General features: G+C 41.6%; 1 protein-coding gene and 1 long non-coding RNA gene across 2 annotated transcripts in view; both read left to right on the forward strand.

Annotated features, from left to right (window-relative positions):
- The window catches only part of LOC110970486 (A disintegrin and metalloproteinase with thrombospondin motifs 2-like), a 32,469-nt gene that overhangs the window by 534 nt on the left and 16,704 nt on the right, over positions 1-15,231 (forward strand). The window contains exons 2-10 of the mRNA XM_051937889.1: positions 939-1,375; positions 3,100-3,325; positions 6,714-6,820; positions 6,926-7,009; positions 7,630-7,713; positions 7,922-8,075; positions 10,890-10,995; positions 12,206-12,349; positions 12,423-12,555. Coding sequence (XP_051793849.1) covers positions 939-1,375; positions 3,100-3,325; positions 6,714-6,820; positions 6,926-7,009; positions 7,630-7,713; positions 7,922-8,075; positions 10,890-10,995; positions 12,206-12,349; positions 12,423-12,555 — 1,475 coding nt within the window. The remainder of the gene's footprint in view (positions 1-938; positions 1,376-3,099; positions 3,326-6,713; positions 6,821-6,925; positions 7,010-7,629; positions 7,714-7,921; positions 8,076-10,889; positions 10,996-12,205; positions 12,350-12,422; positions 12,556-15,231) is intronic.
- Positions 13,714-15,023, forward strand: LOC127530640 (uncharacterized). The gene is made up of 3 exons (XR_007937291.1): positions 13,714-13,779; positions 14,090-14,191; positions 14,329-15,023. It is a non-coding gene; the product is annotated as an uncharacterized LOC127530640 (long non-coding RNA).

Raw genomic sequence — 15,231 nt, forward strand, 5'->3', positions numbered from 1 at the left:
TATTACTACTACAAATACAACTACTGCTTCACTAGTAATACTGCTACTGTTACTGTAAATACTACTGCTACTGCTGTTAATACTGCTGCTGTTGTCCAACATAAATCTATTTTACTGCACAAACTGCCACTTCACTGTAACTTGGTTTCAAGGTCTAGACTTCATTTGAAGGTCCAGATGTTGTTCCAGGATCCAGATGTTGTTCCAGGATCCAGATGTTGTTCCAGGATCCAGATGTTATTCCAGGATCCAGATGTTGTTCCAGGATCCAGATGTTGTTCCAGGGTTTGGACTTGGTTTTGTTGTCCAGGCTTGGCTTCAGCATCAAGTTTTGATATCAGGGTCTTGATTTAGTCTCAGAGTCCAGACTTGAATTTTTGGGTCGGGGCTTGGTTTCAAGGTTTGGACTTGGTCTGAGGCTCTCAAATTGGTTTTAGTCAGGTCTGGACTTGGTTTGGAGGTCCAAACTTGGTTTCAGGATCTGGACCTGGTTTCAGGGTCTTTACTTTGTTTTTAGAGTGTGGATATGGTTTTAATGTCTGATCTGGTTTCAACATCTGGACTAGGTTTGAGGGTCTTTACTTTGTTTCAGGGTGTGGACTTAATCTGGACTAGGTTTCTACTTGGTTTCAGTGTCTGGACTTGGTTTCAGGGTCTGTAGGTGGTTTTAATGTTTAACTTGCTTTCAGGGTCTTCTTCTTGTTTTAGGATCTGGACTTTGTTTAAACTTCTGATTTTAAGGTCTAGACCTGGTTTCCGGATCTTTTCTTTGTTTTTGTGTCTGGACTTGGTTTTAATATTTGGACCTGGTTTCAGGGTCTGACCTGGTTCCAGGGTCTGGACTTGGTTTAAGGGTCGAGGTTTAGTCTCAGAGTCCAGACTTGAATTTTAGGGTCTGACCTGGTTCCAGGTGTTTACTGCGTCTCTTTCTCTTTCAGATTCTCTCCATCAGGTTCTGTCAGAATTTGCTGTTATTCGTCCAATTAGGACGGACTCAGAAGGGCGTTTGCTGTCAGACTCCGCCCACCATGCAGGCCGCCGCAGAAGACACGCCCCCTTCCCTGAGAACACTGGTTCCAACAACTGGATTTATATGGACCAATCACAACAGGCTCCGCCTCCACTGTCTGGCCCCAGGTGGAGGGGGCGGAGCCACAGGGAGGAGGAGCTTTTCTACAACGTGACGGTGTTCGGTCAGCAGCTTCACCTGCGGCTGCAGCCCAATGCTCGCCTCGTTGCCCCCGCAGCCACCATGGAGTGGGAGGAGTCAGGACGCCTCCACTCTCAGCCAATAGGAGACACTGACTGCTTCTACACAGGAACGGTGTCCGACATGGAGGACACGTCTGTTGCCATCAGCAACTGTGATGGACTGGTAGGTGTCCCATGACGCGGGTTCAGTCAACAGGTGTTCTTAGGTTCTAAAGCCGCGGTCCGTGGGCCAATGCTGGGTCACCCAGAAAAAGGTTCTGGTCCAGTCCAGACAAAAATGTTTCATGTTAAGCTGCTTTAGTGGGACCAGCTGGAAAACACACAGATCGATGCCGGGATCCATCTGGTTCCTCCTCTGCAGCTTCCTACATATCTCATTTGGCCTCAAACAGATGTTGAACGACCACAGCTGGATCCTGTCGATCTGAAAGAGCAGCTCAATCTGGCTTAGGTCAGATGATATATGTTGGAAGTTACAGAGGAGATCCTGAACCAGATTCCTACATGTCTCACCTGTCCTGAACCAGTTGGGATATGTAGGAGGTTGTGGAAGATCCTCCTCTGTGCTCCCTAAATATCTCATCTGGCCTGGTAATGCCTCAGGATCCATGGTGTTACCAGGCCAGATGAGACATGTAGGGAGCTAGCTGCCAGATGAGGTTTTGGAAGCTCTTCTTGCTCCACTCTGTGGGTGAAGGATGTAAACAACCAGAGCTACTGCAGGAGGAAAGATGAAAATCTTGGAATCTTTCTGGCATGAGGTCTGTGTTTACTGTAGCTGCTTCACATGTTTGCATCATGGTCGGGTTTTAAACTCCTCCACCTCTTTTCATAAATGTCCGAACTCCACGATGCCTCTGAGCGAGGAGGCTGCAGCTGGATGCAGATGTTTGAACAGCTGTTAGCATTTCCATGTGTTTTACTCTCAGAGCATCAAACAGAAGCAGAAAGCTGCAAATAACATCCTGAGAGATGCTCTGACGGGACGAAGAACCTTCTGCAGGAGATAAACAGCCATAAAAGTGTCTCATGGAGCTTTTTTAAGAAATAAAATCTAAATTTAGTTTGAGGTTTAAAGTCAGAAGAAGAGAAACTGAGATGATTTGAGGCCTGTAAAACGTGACGGACTGAGGCGACTTTCCCTCCGACCGGCTCCTCTGGCTGCAGCGTGGGCTGAGCCGCTGAGTGAAGCCAGATGTGGAGGAAAGATGAGAGGCGTTCAAAAGAAACAGACCAGAGAATATTTTCCTGCTGCTGACGAAGCTGTTCTGACAGAAACACTGATTAGATCCTCAATAACAGGAACAGACACACTAACGTCTGCAGCTACAATTTAAACTGCTGCATTATCACATACACGTAAAAATGCCGACTCGTGCTTTACAAAATGCTGGGTAATCTTTTCATAGCATCTATGGTCTCTTAAAAACTACCAACTCAAACTGTATTCACTCTGGAATAATGCTAACTCATATTTAAATATTGTTGACTCATATCTATTGCAATGTTGGCTCTTATATAAAAGAATACTGACTGACATCTATAGCAATACTGACTCATATTTAAAATAATGCTGATTCATATTTATAATAGTTCTGACTCATATTTATAATTCTGACTCATATTTAAAATAATGCCGACTCACATTTAAAATAATGCTGACTCATATCAATGATAATGCTGACTCATATTTGAAATAATGCTGACTTATATCTGTAATAATGCTAACTCACATGTAAAATATTGCTGACTACTATCAATAATAATGCTGACTCATATTTAAAATGATCCTAATTTATAGCAGTGTGTTTTCAGTATATTTGCAGTTTATTTCAGTAGGTTTATGGTATATTTACAGTATATTTTAAGTTTTCTCGTGTCTCTCAGGCCGGATTGATCCGGACAAGGGAGGAGGAGTTTTTCATCGAACCGCTGGATCAGTGGAGGCCAGGAGGAGGAAGAGGAGGAGATGATGAAGGAGGAGGAAGAGGAGAAGACGATGAAGGAGGAGGAAGAGGAGGAGGTGATGCAGGGCGACGGCACATCATTTATCGTTCGTCAGCCATCATCAGCAAACAGTCAGCTGTCAATCAAACTGATGATGTTGTCAGAGGTGAGAAACCACCAGGTTTCTGAGAGAACGTTTAGAAAGTTTACACACTGTTTACACAATATTTACACATTTGTTCAATGTTTACACATTTGTTCAACATTTACACAATGTTTACACAACATTTCCACAACATTTAAATGTTTTTTCAAAGTTTGTTCAACGTTTACAGAATGATTACTCGTTTGCACAACATTTGTTCAATGTTTGTTCAACATTTCACATGTTGTGTTGTTGTCCTGTTGTGTTGCTGTGTTTTTGTCATGTTGGGTTGCTGTCATGTTGTGTTGTTTTCATGTTGTGTTGTCATATTGTGTGGTTGTGTTGTTGTCATGTTGTGTTGTTGTAATGTTGTCATGTTGTGTTGTCATGTTGTGTTGTTGCCATGTTGTTTTATTGTGTTTTTGTAAAGTTGTCATGTTGTCATGTTGTGTTGTTGTGTTGTTGTGTTGTTGTCATGTTGTGTTGTTCTCATTTTGTGTTGTTGTGTTGTGTCGTCATGTTGTGTTGTTGTCATGTTGTGTTGTTGTCATGTTGTCATGTTGTGTTATTGTGTTTTTGTCATGTTGTCATGTCATGTTGTGTTGTTGTGTTGTCATGCTGTGTTGTTGTGTTTTTGTCATGTGTTGTCATGTTGTCATGTTGTGTTGTTGTCATGTTGTCATGTTGTGTTGTCATGTTGTGTTGTTGTCATGTTGTCATGTTGTGTTGTTGCCATGTTGTCATGTTGTGTCGTTGTCTTGTGTTCTTGTCATGTTGTGTTGTTGTCAGGCTGTGTTGTTGTGTTTTTGTCATGTTGTGTTGTCATGTTGTCATGTTGTGTTGTTGTCATGTCATGTTGAGATGTCATAATGTGTTGTTGTGTTGTTGTCATGTTGTGTTGTTGTCAGATTATCATGTTGTGTTATTGTGTTTTTGTCATGTTGTCATGTCATGTTGTGTTGTTGTGTTGCCATGCTGTGTTGTTGTGTTTTTGTCGTGTTGTGTTGTCATGTTGTGTTGTTGTGATGTCATGTTGTCATGTTGTGTTGTTGTGTTTTTGTGTTTTTGTCATGTTGTGTTGTCATGTTGTGTTGTTGTCATGTTGTGTTGTTGTCATGTTGTCATGTTGTGTTATTGTGTTTTTGTCATGTTGTCATGTCATGTTGTGTTGTTGTGTTGTCATGTTGTGTTGTTGTTTTTTGTCACGTTGTGTTGTCATGTTGAATTGTTGTCATGTTGTGTTGTTGTCATGTTGTCATGTTGAGATGTTGTCATAATGTGTTGTTGTGTTGTCATGTTGTGCTGTCATGGTGTCATGTTGTGTTGATGTCTTGTTGTGTTCTTGTCATGTTGTGTTATTGTGTTCTTGTCATGTTGTGTTGTCACATTGTGTTGTTGTGTTGTCGTCATGTTGTCCTGTTGCATTGTTGTCATGTTGTGTTGTTGTCATATTGTGTTGTGTTGTTGTCATGTTGTGTTGTCATGTTGTGTTCTTGTATTGTTTTCATGTTGTGTTGTTGTCATGTTGTGTTTTGTCATGTTGTGTTGTAATTTTTTGTTGTCTTGTTGTCATGTTATGTTGTTGCGTTGTTGTCATGTGCTGTTGTCATGTTGTGTTGTTGTCATGTTGTGTTTTTGTCATGTTGTGTTGCTGTGTTGTTGTCATGTGCTGTTATCATGTTGTGTTGTTGTGATGTTGTGTTGCTGTGTTGTTGTCATGTGCTGTTTTCATGTTGTGTTGTTGTCATGTTGTGTTGTGTCGTCATGTTGTGTCGTTGTCATCTTCTGTTGTTATCGTGTTGCCATCTTGTGTTATTTTCATGTTGTGTTGTGTCGTTGTCATGTTGTATTGTCATGTTGTGTTGTTTCCATGTTGTGTTGTTGTGTTGTTGTCATGTTGTGTTGTGTCGTTGTCATGTTTTGTTGTTTCCATGTTGTGTTGTTGTGTTGTTGTTTCCATGTTGTGTTGTTGTGTCGTCATGTTGTGTTGTCATGTTGTGTTGTTGTCATGTTGTATTGTTGTCATGTTGTGTTATTTCCATGTTGTGTTGTTGTGTTGTTGTCATGTTGTGTTGTGTCATTGTCATGTTGTGTTGTCATGTTGTGTTGTTTCCATGTTGTGTCGTTGTCATCTTCTGTTGTTGTCGTGTTGTCATGTTGTGTTATTTTCATGTGTTGTTGTGTCGTTGTCATGTTGTATTGTCATGTTGTGTTGTTTCCATGTTGTGTTGTTGTGTTGTTGTCATGTTGTGTTGTTGTGTTTTTGTGTTGTGTTGAATCAGATCTGAGTTTCTCTAGCTTTTTGCTGCAGAAACAAGAAAGAGAAAACGGTGGAAACAATCAAGGAAACTTGGCAGCTTTACACACACACACACACACACACACACACACACACACACACACACACACACACACACACACACACACACACACTCACAGCTGAGACGTGGCAGTTTCACAGCTCTGGAGGTTTCAGATGTTTTTGGGTTTTTCTGCGACTCTCAGTTCAGATTCTGACCTCAGATCAACCGAGCTTACAGAGTTCTGGAGACGAGAACTTCACTGAGATCAGAACCTCACTGAGAACATTTCTGTGTGGGGATCAAAGTCAGGAAACAGCAGCAGGAGAAGTTTCAGGCGTGGGTCCAGAGATCCAGTGAAACCATCGTTCTCCATCAGGAACCGGAGGAGAACATGAAGTACATGATGATTGTTCTACTAAGAACCATTCTGTGTCTGTGTGAAGCAGCTGCTGGCCACATCTGGATGGAGCTTCCTGTCCAGCTGACTGGACCACGTTCTGCTCTGGAACATCTCAACGTGCTCCTCGTTCCACAGGAATGTCTGGAACGCAGCAGAACCTAAAAATAAATGTTAAAGCTGCGTCTCATTCTGCTCACGGAACATGTTTGTTCCACGGTGATGATGAGAACGTTTACAAATGAAAGAACTGACGTCATTCTAAAGCTGCTCTAGAACTCCAAACATGAGGACGGTCCATGGAGAACCGCTGGAACCAGGAGAACCAATAGAACCAGTGAAACCAGTGGAACCAATGGAACCAGTAGAACCAGGAGAACAAATAGAACCAGTGGAACCAATAGAACCAGTGGAACCAATAAAACCAGTGGAACCAGGAGAACAAGTGGACCCAGGAGAACCAGTGGAACAAGTTGAACCAGGAGAACCAATAGAACCATTAGAACCAGTGGAACCAATGGAATTAATAGAACCAATAGAACCAGTGGAACCAGTGGAACCAGTGGAACCAGTGGAATTAATAGAACCAATAGAACCAGTGGAACCAATGGAACCAGGAGAACCAGTGGAACCAGTGGGATCAGCTAACTGGTCCAAACTTCCCACCATGTGGAACACCTTCAGCCTGATGCCTGTTTTCTGTCTGCAGGTTCTCTCTTGGGTTCTCTGAACCTCCACCAGAACCCGGTCTCGGTCGGATTCGGCTCAACTCGCCGCCGACGCTACATCGAGGAGGCGGAGCTCTTCAACATAGAGGTGAGTGTTGACCTTCATGTTCTCTGATGTTCTCCTCATGTGTTTGTCCTACAGGTAGAGGAACTGTGGTCCGTTTACCTTCATGTTCTCCAATGTTCTCCTCAGGTGCTGCTAGCGGTGGATTACTCGGTTCTCCTGTTCCACGGCAGAGAACACATCCAGAAGTACCTGCTGACCCTGATGAACATAGTAGGTGGAGATTAAAATCATTCAATTATTATTTTGATCCTTTAACGGGTTAATAATCAGATTATTGATATTTAATGTGTTAATAATCAGATTATTGATATTTAACGTGTTAATAATCAGATTATTGATATTTAACGTGTTAATAATCAGATTATTGATATTTAACGTGTTAATAATCAGATTATTGATATTTAACGGGTTAATAATCAGATTATTGATATTTAACGTGTTAATAATCAGATTATTGATATTTAACGGGTTAATAATCAGATTATTGATATTTAACGTGTTAATAATCAGATTATTGATATTTAACGTGTTAATAATCAGATTATTGATATTTAACGTGTTAATAATCAGATTATTAATATTGAACGTGTTAATAATCAGGACAGATTCATAAACAGTTCTATCACAGTGAACAGTGCTGTTGAGGACTTTGAGGTTCCTCCTGGTGTTCCTCACTGATCGTAGCTCAGTAGAACCTCTCCGTGGGGTTTTATTGTGGCGCCTCACCTTTGAGTTCCAGGATGGGGCCCCTGGTTTATCGGTGCACCTGGAACCAGTTTCCACGGTGACGGTCTCATAAATCAGGTGAGAGTTCTCCGTCTGTGTTCTAGGTGAATGAGATCTACCAGGATCACTCTCTGGGCGCCAACATGAACGTGGTCCTGGTCCGGATCATCATGCTGTCTCCAACCAAGGTACGCAGTAATCATGGTTCCACGTTCTTCTGAGTTCTCTTTGGTGTTTCAGTCACAGACCAAAGTCCAGAACGTTCTTTGTTCTGTTTGTGCTGTTGTCATTGTTACAGTAGGTTCTGTGTTCTTTAAGCTGTGAGATGTTCTGAGGTGTTCTGGTGTTCTGAGGGGTTCTGGTGTTCTGAGGGGTTCTGGTGTTCTGCTGGTCCAGTCCCAGGAGCTGATCTCGGTGGGGAACCCTCAGAAGAGCCTGGAGAACGTCTGTGGATGGTCCTACCTGCAGCAGAGAGAGCAGAGCCACGCCGAGCAGCACGACCACACGGTGTACCTGAGCAGGCAGGAGTTCGGTCCGTCTGGGATGCAAGGTACCGTAGACAGTACTGGGTAGAGTACTACAGATAATACTGCATACAGTACTGCATATAGCACTATAGATAATACTGCATAGAGTACTGCATATAGCACTACAGATAATACTGCATAGAGTACTGCATAGAATACTACAGATAATACTGCATAGAGTACTGCATATAGCACTATAGATAGTACTGCATAGAGTACTGCATATAGCACTATAGATAATACTGCATAGAGTACTGCATAGAGTACTACAGATAATACTGCATACAGTACTGCATAGAGTACTACAGATAATACTGTATAGAGTACTGCATTTAGCACTATAGATAGTACTGTATAGAGTACTACAGATAATACTGCATAGAGTACTACAGATAATACTGCATAGAGTACTATAGACAGTACTGCATAGAGTACTACAGATAATACTGCATAGAGTACTACAGATAATACTGCATAGAATACTATAGACAGTACTGCATAGAGTACTACTGATAATACTGCATAGAGTACTACAGATAATACTGTATAGAATACTATAGACAGTACTGCATAGAGTACTACAGATAATACTGCATAGAGTACTATAGACAGTACTGCATGGAGTACTACAGATAATACTGCATAGAGTACTACAGATAATACTGTATAGAATACTATAGACAGTACTGCATAGAGTACTACTGATAATACTGCATAGAGTACTACAGATAATACTGCATAGAATACTATAGACAGTACTGCATAGAGTACTACTGATAATACTGCATAGAGTACTACAGATAATACTGTATAGAATACTATAGACAGTACTGCATGGAGTACTACAGATAATACTGCATAGAGTACTACAGATAATACTGCATAGAGTACTACAGATAATACTGCATAGAATACTATAGACAGTACTGCATGGAGTACTACAGATAATACTGCATAGAGTACTACTGATAATACTGCATAGAGTACTACAGATAATACTGCATAGAGTACTATAGACAGTACTGCATGGAGTACTACAGATAATACTGCATAGAGTACTACAGATAATACTGCATAGAGTACTACAGATAATACTGCATAGAATACTATAGACAGTACTGCATAGAGTACTACAGATAATACTGCATAGAGTACTACAGATAATACTGCATAGAGTACTACATATAATACTGTATAGAATACTATAGACAGTACTGCATAGAGTACTACAGATAATATTGCATAGAGTACTACAGATAATACTGTATAGAGTACTCCATATAGCACTATAGACAGTACTGCATATAGTACTGTAGACAGTACTGTATAGAGTACTGCATATAGTACTATAGATAGTACTGCATAGAGTACTGTAGACAGTACTGTATAGAGTACTGCATATAGTACTATAGATAGTACTGCATATAGTACTATTGACACTACTACATTTAGTACTACAGATACTACTGCATGTAGTACTTAAGATAGTACTGCACAGAGTACTGCATATAGTACTATAGACAGTACTGTACAGAGTACTGCATAGACTAATGCATATAGTACTATAGATAGTACTGCATAGAGTACTGCATAGATTACTATAGATAGTACTGCATAGAGTACTGCATATAGTACTACAGATAGTACTGCATATAGTACTATTGACACTACTACATTTAGTACTACAGATACTACTGCATGTAGTACTTAAGATAGTACTGCACAGAGTACTGCATATAGTACTATAGACAGTACTGTACAGAGTACTGTCTATAGTACTACAGATAATACTGCATAGACTAATGCATATAGTACTATAGATAGTACTGCACAGAGTACTGCATATAGTACTACAGATAGTACTGCATAGATTACTATAGATGGTACTGCATAGAGTACTGCATATAGTACTACAGATAGTACTGCATATAGTACTATTGACACTACTACATTTAGTACTACAGATACTACTGCATATAGTACTACAGATAGTACTGCATAGATTACTGTAGATAGTACTGCACAGAGTACTACATATAGTACTACAGATAGTACTGCATAGAGTACTACAGATATTACATCAGATGGTATTACAGATAGTACTGCATGTAGTACTGCATATAGTACTACAGATAGTTCTGCAGAGAGTACTGCATATAGTACTACAGATAGTACTGCATATATTACTGCATATAGTACTACAGATAGTACTGCATATGGTACTGCTCAGTACACTCATAGTAATACTCATAGTAGTGCTCATAGTACTGGTCATAGTACTGCCTCTCATTTATTATTATTACTGGCTGTATTACTCCTGAAAGTACGACTACTATTGATAGTACCACACATAGTACTATAGTTGGTATAACCCATAGATGCATTAATTACTAGCTCAACTCTACTCATCGATGTGTATTGATCACTACTCTACTGATCGATGTGTATTGATCACTGCTCTACTGATCGATGTGTATTGATCACTGCTCTACTGATCGATGTGTATTGATCACTGCTCTACTGATCGATGTGTATTGATTACGGCTCTACTGATCGATGTGTATTGATCACTACTGAACGGTGTGTATTGATCACTACTCTATTGATCGGTGTTTATTGGTCACTACTCTATTGATCGGTGTTTATTGATCACTACTATACTGATTGTGTGTATTGATCACTACCCTATTGATCGGTGTGTATTGATCACTACTCTACTGATCAGCATGTATTGATCACTATTCTACTGATCGATGAGTATTGATCACTACTGAACGGTGTTTATTGATCACTACCCTTCTGATCGGTGTGTATTGATGACCTGCCTTCTCTCTCAGGTTACGCTCCGGTTACTGGGATGTGTCATTTACATCGCAGCTGTGTTCTGGTCTATGAGGACGGATTTTCTTCAGCCTTCGTCGCTGCACATGAAACCGGACACGTGTGAGACACACAAACACCACAAATACACATTTACTGGTAGTTTTACTCCATAAAACACCACAAATACACATTTACTGGTAGTTTTACTCCATAAAACACCACAAATACACATTTACTGGTAGTTTTACTTCATAAAACACCACAAATACACATTTACTGGTAGTTTTACTTCATAAAAACACCACAAATACACATTTACTGGTAGTTTTACTTCATAGAAACACCACAAATACACATTTACTGGTAGTTTTACTTCATAGAAACACCACAAATACACATTTACTGGTAGTTTTACTTCATAAAAACACCACAGATACACATTTACTGGTAGTTTTACTCCATAAAACACCACAAATACACATTTACTGGTAGTTTTACTTCACAGAAACACCACAAATACACATTTACTGGTAGTTTTACTTCATAAAAAAACACAAATACACATTTACTGGTAGTTTTACTTCATAAAACACCACAAATACACATTTACTGGTAGTTTTTCTTCATAAAAAAACACAAATACACATTTACTGGTAGTTTTACTTTATAAAAACACCACAAATACACATTTACTGGTAGTTTTACTTCATAAAACACCACAAATACACATTTACTGGTAGTTTTACTTTATAAAAACACCACAAATACACATTTACTGGTAGTTTTACTTCATAAAACACCACAAATACACATTTACTGGTAGTTTTACTTTATAAAAACACCACAAATACACATTTACTGGTAGTTTTTCTTCATAAAACACCACAAATACACATTTACTGGTAGTTTTACTTCATAAAAAAACCCACAAATACACATTTACTGGTAGTTTTACTTTATAAAACACCACAAATACACATTTACTGGTAGTTTTACTTCATAGAAACACCACAAATACACATTTACCGGTAGTTTTACTTCATAAAAACACCACAAATACACATTTACTGGTAGTTTTACTTCATAGAAACACCACAAATACACATTTACTGGTAGTTTTACTTCATAAAAACACCACAGATACACATTTACTGGTAGTTTTACTCCATAAAACACCACAAATACACATTTACTGGTAGTTTTACTCCATAAAACACCACAAATACACATTTACTCGTAGTTTTACTTCATAAAAACAGTACTCAAGAGTGTACTCTGGAGTCAGTACTTTCCTGTCCTGTGTCCTCACCGTCCGTCCGTCCGTCCTCAGGCTGGGGATGCAGCATGATGGTGAGGCCAACGACTGTGCCGATGATGTGCCGATGGGCAGCATCATGTCTCCTCGAGTCCAGGCCACGTTCCACCGGTTCCACTGGTCAAGATGCAGCTGGAGGGAGCTGCACCAGTACCTGCCGTGAGTACTTCCGGTACTACTGTAGTCAGCTGTAAGTCAACATCTGTAATAACAAGAAAACATCTGTCTGCAGCTCCTACGACTGTCTCCGTGACGACCCGTTCAACCACGAGTGGCCGGTTCAGCCTCAACTGCCGGGTTTCCAGTACTCCATGGACCAGCAGTGTGTGTTCGACTTTGGACCCGGATACAGTCTGTGTACTGCAGTAGGTCCACCTGTCTGTCTGTCTGTCTGTCTGTCTGTCTTTCTGCAACTTGTCTGTCTGTCAGTCTGTCAGTCTGTCTGTCTACCTGCCTGCCTGCCTGTCTGTCTGTCTGTCTGTCTGTCTGCCTGTCTGCCTGTCAGTCTGTCTGTCTACCTGCCTGCCTGCCTGTCTGTCTGTCTGTCTCCATGTCTGTCAGTCTGTCTGTCTGCCTGTCTGTCTGTCTGTCTGTCTGTCTGTCTGTCTGTCTGTCTGTCTGCCTGTCTGCCTGTCTGCCTGTCAGTCTGTCTGTCTACCTGCCTGCCTGCCTGTCTGTCTGTCTGTCTCCATGTCTGTCAGTCTGTCTGCCTGTCTGCCTGTCTGTCTGTCTGCCTGTCTGCCTGTCTGTCTGTCTGTCTGTCTGTCTGTCTGTCTGCCTGTCTGCCTGTCAGTCTGTCTGTCTGTCTGCCTGTCTGCCTGTCTGCCTGTCAGTCTGTCTGTCTACCTGCCTGCCTGCCTGTCTGTCTGTCTGTCTCCATGTCTGTCGGTCTGTCTGCCTGTCTGTCTGTCAGTCTGTCTGCCTGTCTGCCTGTCTGCCTGTCTGTCTGTCTGTCTGTCTGTCTGTCTGCCTTCCTTTAACTAAATGAGCTGAACCAGTAGAACCCCTCAGACTGTCTGAACTCTGAGTGCAGCAGAAACCACTGAGTGGAAATAAATCCTGCTGAAGCTCAGAGTAATGTGATCCAGAAGGAACAGAGCTGCTGTCATCCAAGAGAAATGTTGGAGCGTCTGGAGCCAGCTGATGGTTTCTGTTCATCGTCCTCCAGAGACATTAACGTGCTCTCCAGATGTTGGATCTGGACGCGTCATTGAGAACATGTTTGGGTGTGGCCACTCCTCAGTTTCTATCTCCAGTCTGCAGCTGAGTTACAGTTTACAGCAGCAAAAAAATCATTTCTGTCAACTGATTGTAGTCAGACAGTAATCAGATTACTCCTCAGTAGAACAATAGATGACTTCCTCTGACCAACAACCAGGAATAAAACCTAGAACTGTTAAAACAATGGAAAAGGATCCAGGAAGGTCAGTGAGCAACAAAAAAACAGTGAAGCACAGAGTCAGCACTAATCAGGAGGTCTAGAAGGAGTCATAGTACCACCAATCAGGAGATCTAGAAGGAGTCATAGTTCCACTGATCAGGAGGTCTAGAAGGAGTCATACTACCGTTAATCAGGAGGTCAAGAAGGAGTCATAGTACCACTAATCAGGAGTTCTAGAAGGAGGTCATAGTACCACTAATCAGGAGGTCTAGAAGGAGTCATAGTCCCACTGATCAGGAGGTCTAGAAGGAGTCATAGTTCCACTAATCAGGAGGTCTAGAAGGAGGTCGTAGTACCACTAATCAGGAGGTCTAGAAGGAGTCATAGTCCCACTGATCAGGAGGTCTAGAAGGAGTCATAGTTTGACTAATCAGGAGGTCTAGAAGGAGGTCATAGTACCACTAATCAGGAGGTCTAGAAGGAGTCATAGTTCAACTAATCAGGAGGTTCAGAAGGAGGTCATAGTACCACTAATCAGGAGGTCTAGAAGGAGTCATAGTACCACTAATCAGGAGGTCTAGAAGGAGTCATAGTCCCGTTAATCAGGAGGTGTAGAAGGAGTCATAGTCCCGTTAATCAGGAGGTGTAGAAGGAGTCATAGTACCACTAATCAGGAGGTCTAGAAGGAGTCATAGTTCAACTAATCAGGAGGTCTAGAAGGAGTCATAGTTTGACTAATCAGGAGGTCTAGAAGGAGGTCATAGTACCACTAATCAGGAGGTCTAGAAGGAGTCATAGTTCAACTAATCAGGAGGTTCAGAAGGAGGTCATAGTACCACTAATCAGGAGGTCTAGAAGGAGTCATAGTACCACCAATCAGGAGGTCTAGAAGGAGTCATAGTTCCACTGATCAGGAGGTCTAGAAGGAGTCATAGTCCCGTTAATCAGGAGGTGTAGAAGGAGTCATAGTACCACTAATCAGGAGGTCTAGAAGGAGTCATAGTTCAACTAATCAGGAGGTCTAGAAGGAGTCTGTGACAGGTTCGCTATCCGTGGGTCCACTCAATACGCACACGCCCAGGGTTGTCGGGGAAATAATGTTTATTACTTCACGATTCAATGTATACCACAGTCCGGTACGCAGCCTCCGCTGTCACTCAGTCCACGCAGCCTCCGCTGTCTCACGGATTACGCAGTCTCCGCTGTCTCTCGGCTGCTCCTTTCATTCCTCCTCTTCTTCTCTGTCCGCCCGGCTTTTATCCTCCGCTCCGGCTGCTACTGCAGGGATAATTAGGTCAGCCAATTACCATCACCTGTGCCAATTACCTTGACGCTGCTTCCATGCTCCCCTCCACACCTCTCTCCCCTGCAGCTGAGCTCTCCCACGCCCGTCGCCACAGAGTCATATTCCCGTTAATCAGGAGGTGTAGAAGGAGTCATAGTACCACTAATCAGGAGGTCCAGAAGGAGTCATAGTTCCACTAATCAGGAGGTCTAGAAGGAGTCATAGTCCCGTTAATCAGGAGGTGTAGAAGGAGTCATAGTCCCGTTAATCAGGAGGTGTAGAAGGAGTCATAGTACCACTAATCAGGAGGTCTAGAAGGAGTCATAGTTCCACTAATCAGGAGTTCTAGAAGGAGGTCATAGTACCACTAATCAG

This window comes from Acanthochromis polyacanthus, chromosome 17 (genome assembly GCF_021347895.1).
Source record: "Acanthochromis polyacanthus isolate Apoly-LR-REF ecotype Palm Island chromosome 17, KAUST_Apoly_ChrSc, whole genome shotgun sequence".
Lineage (NCBI taxonomy): Eukaryota > Metazoa > Chordata > Actinopteri > Pomacentridae > Acanthochromis > Acanthochromis polyacanthus.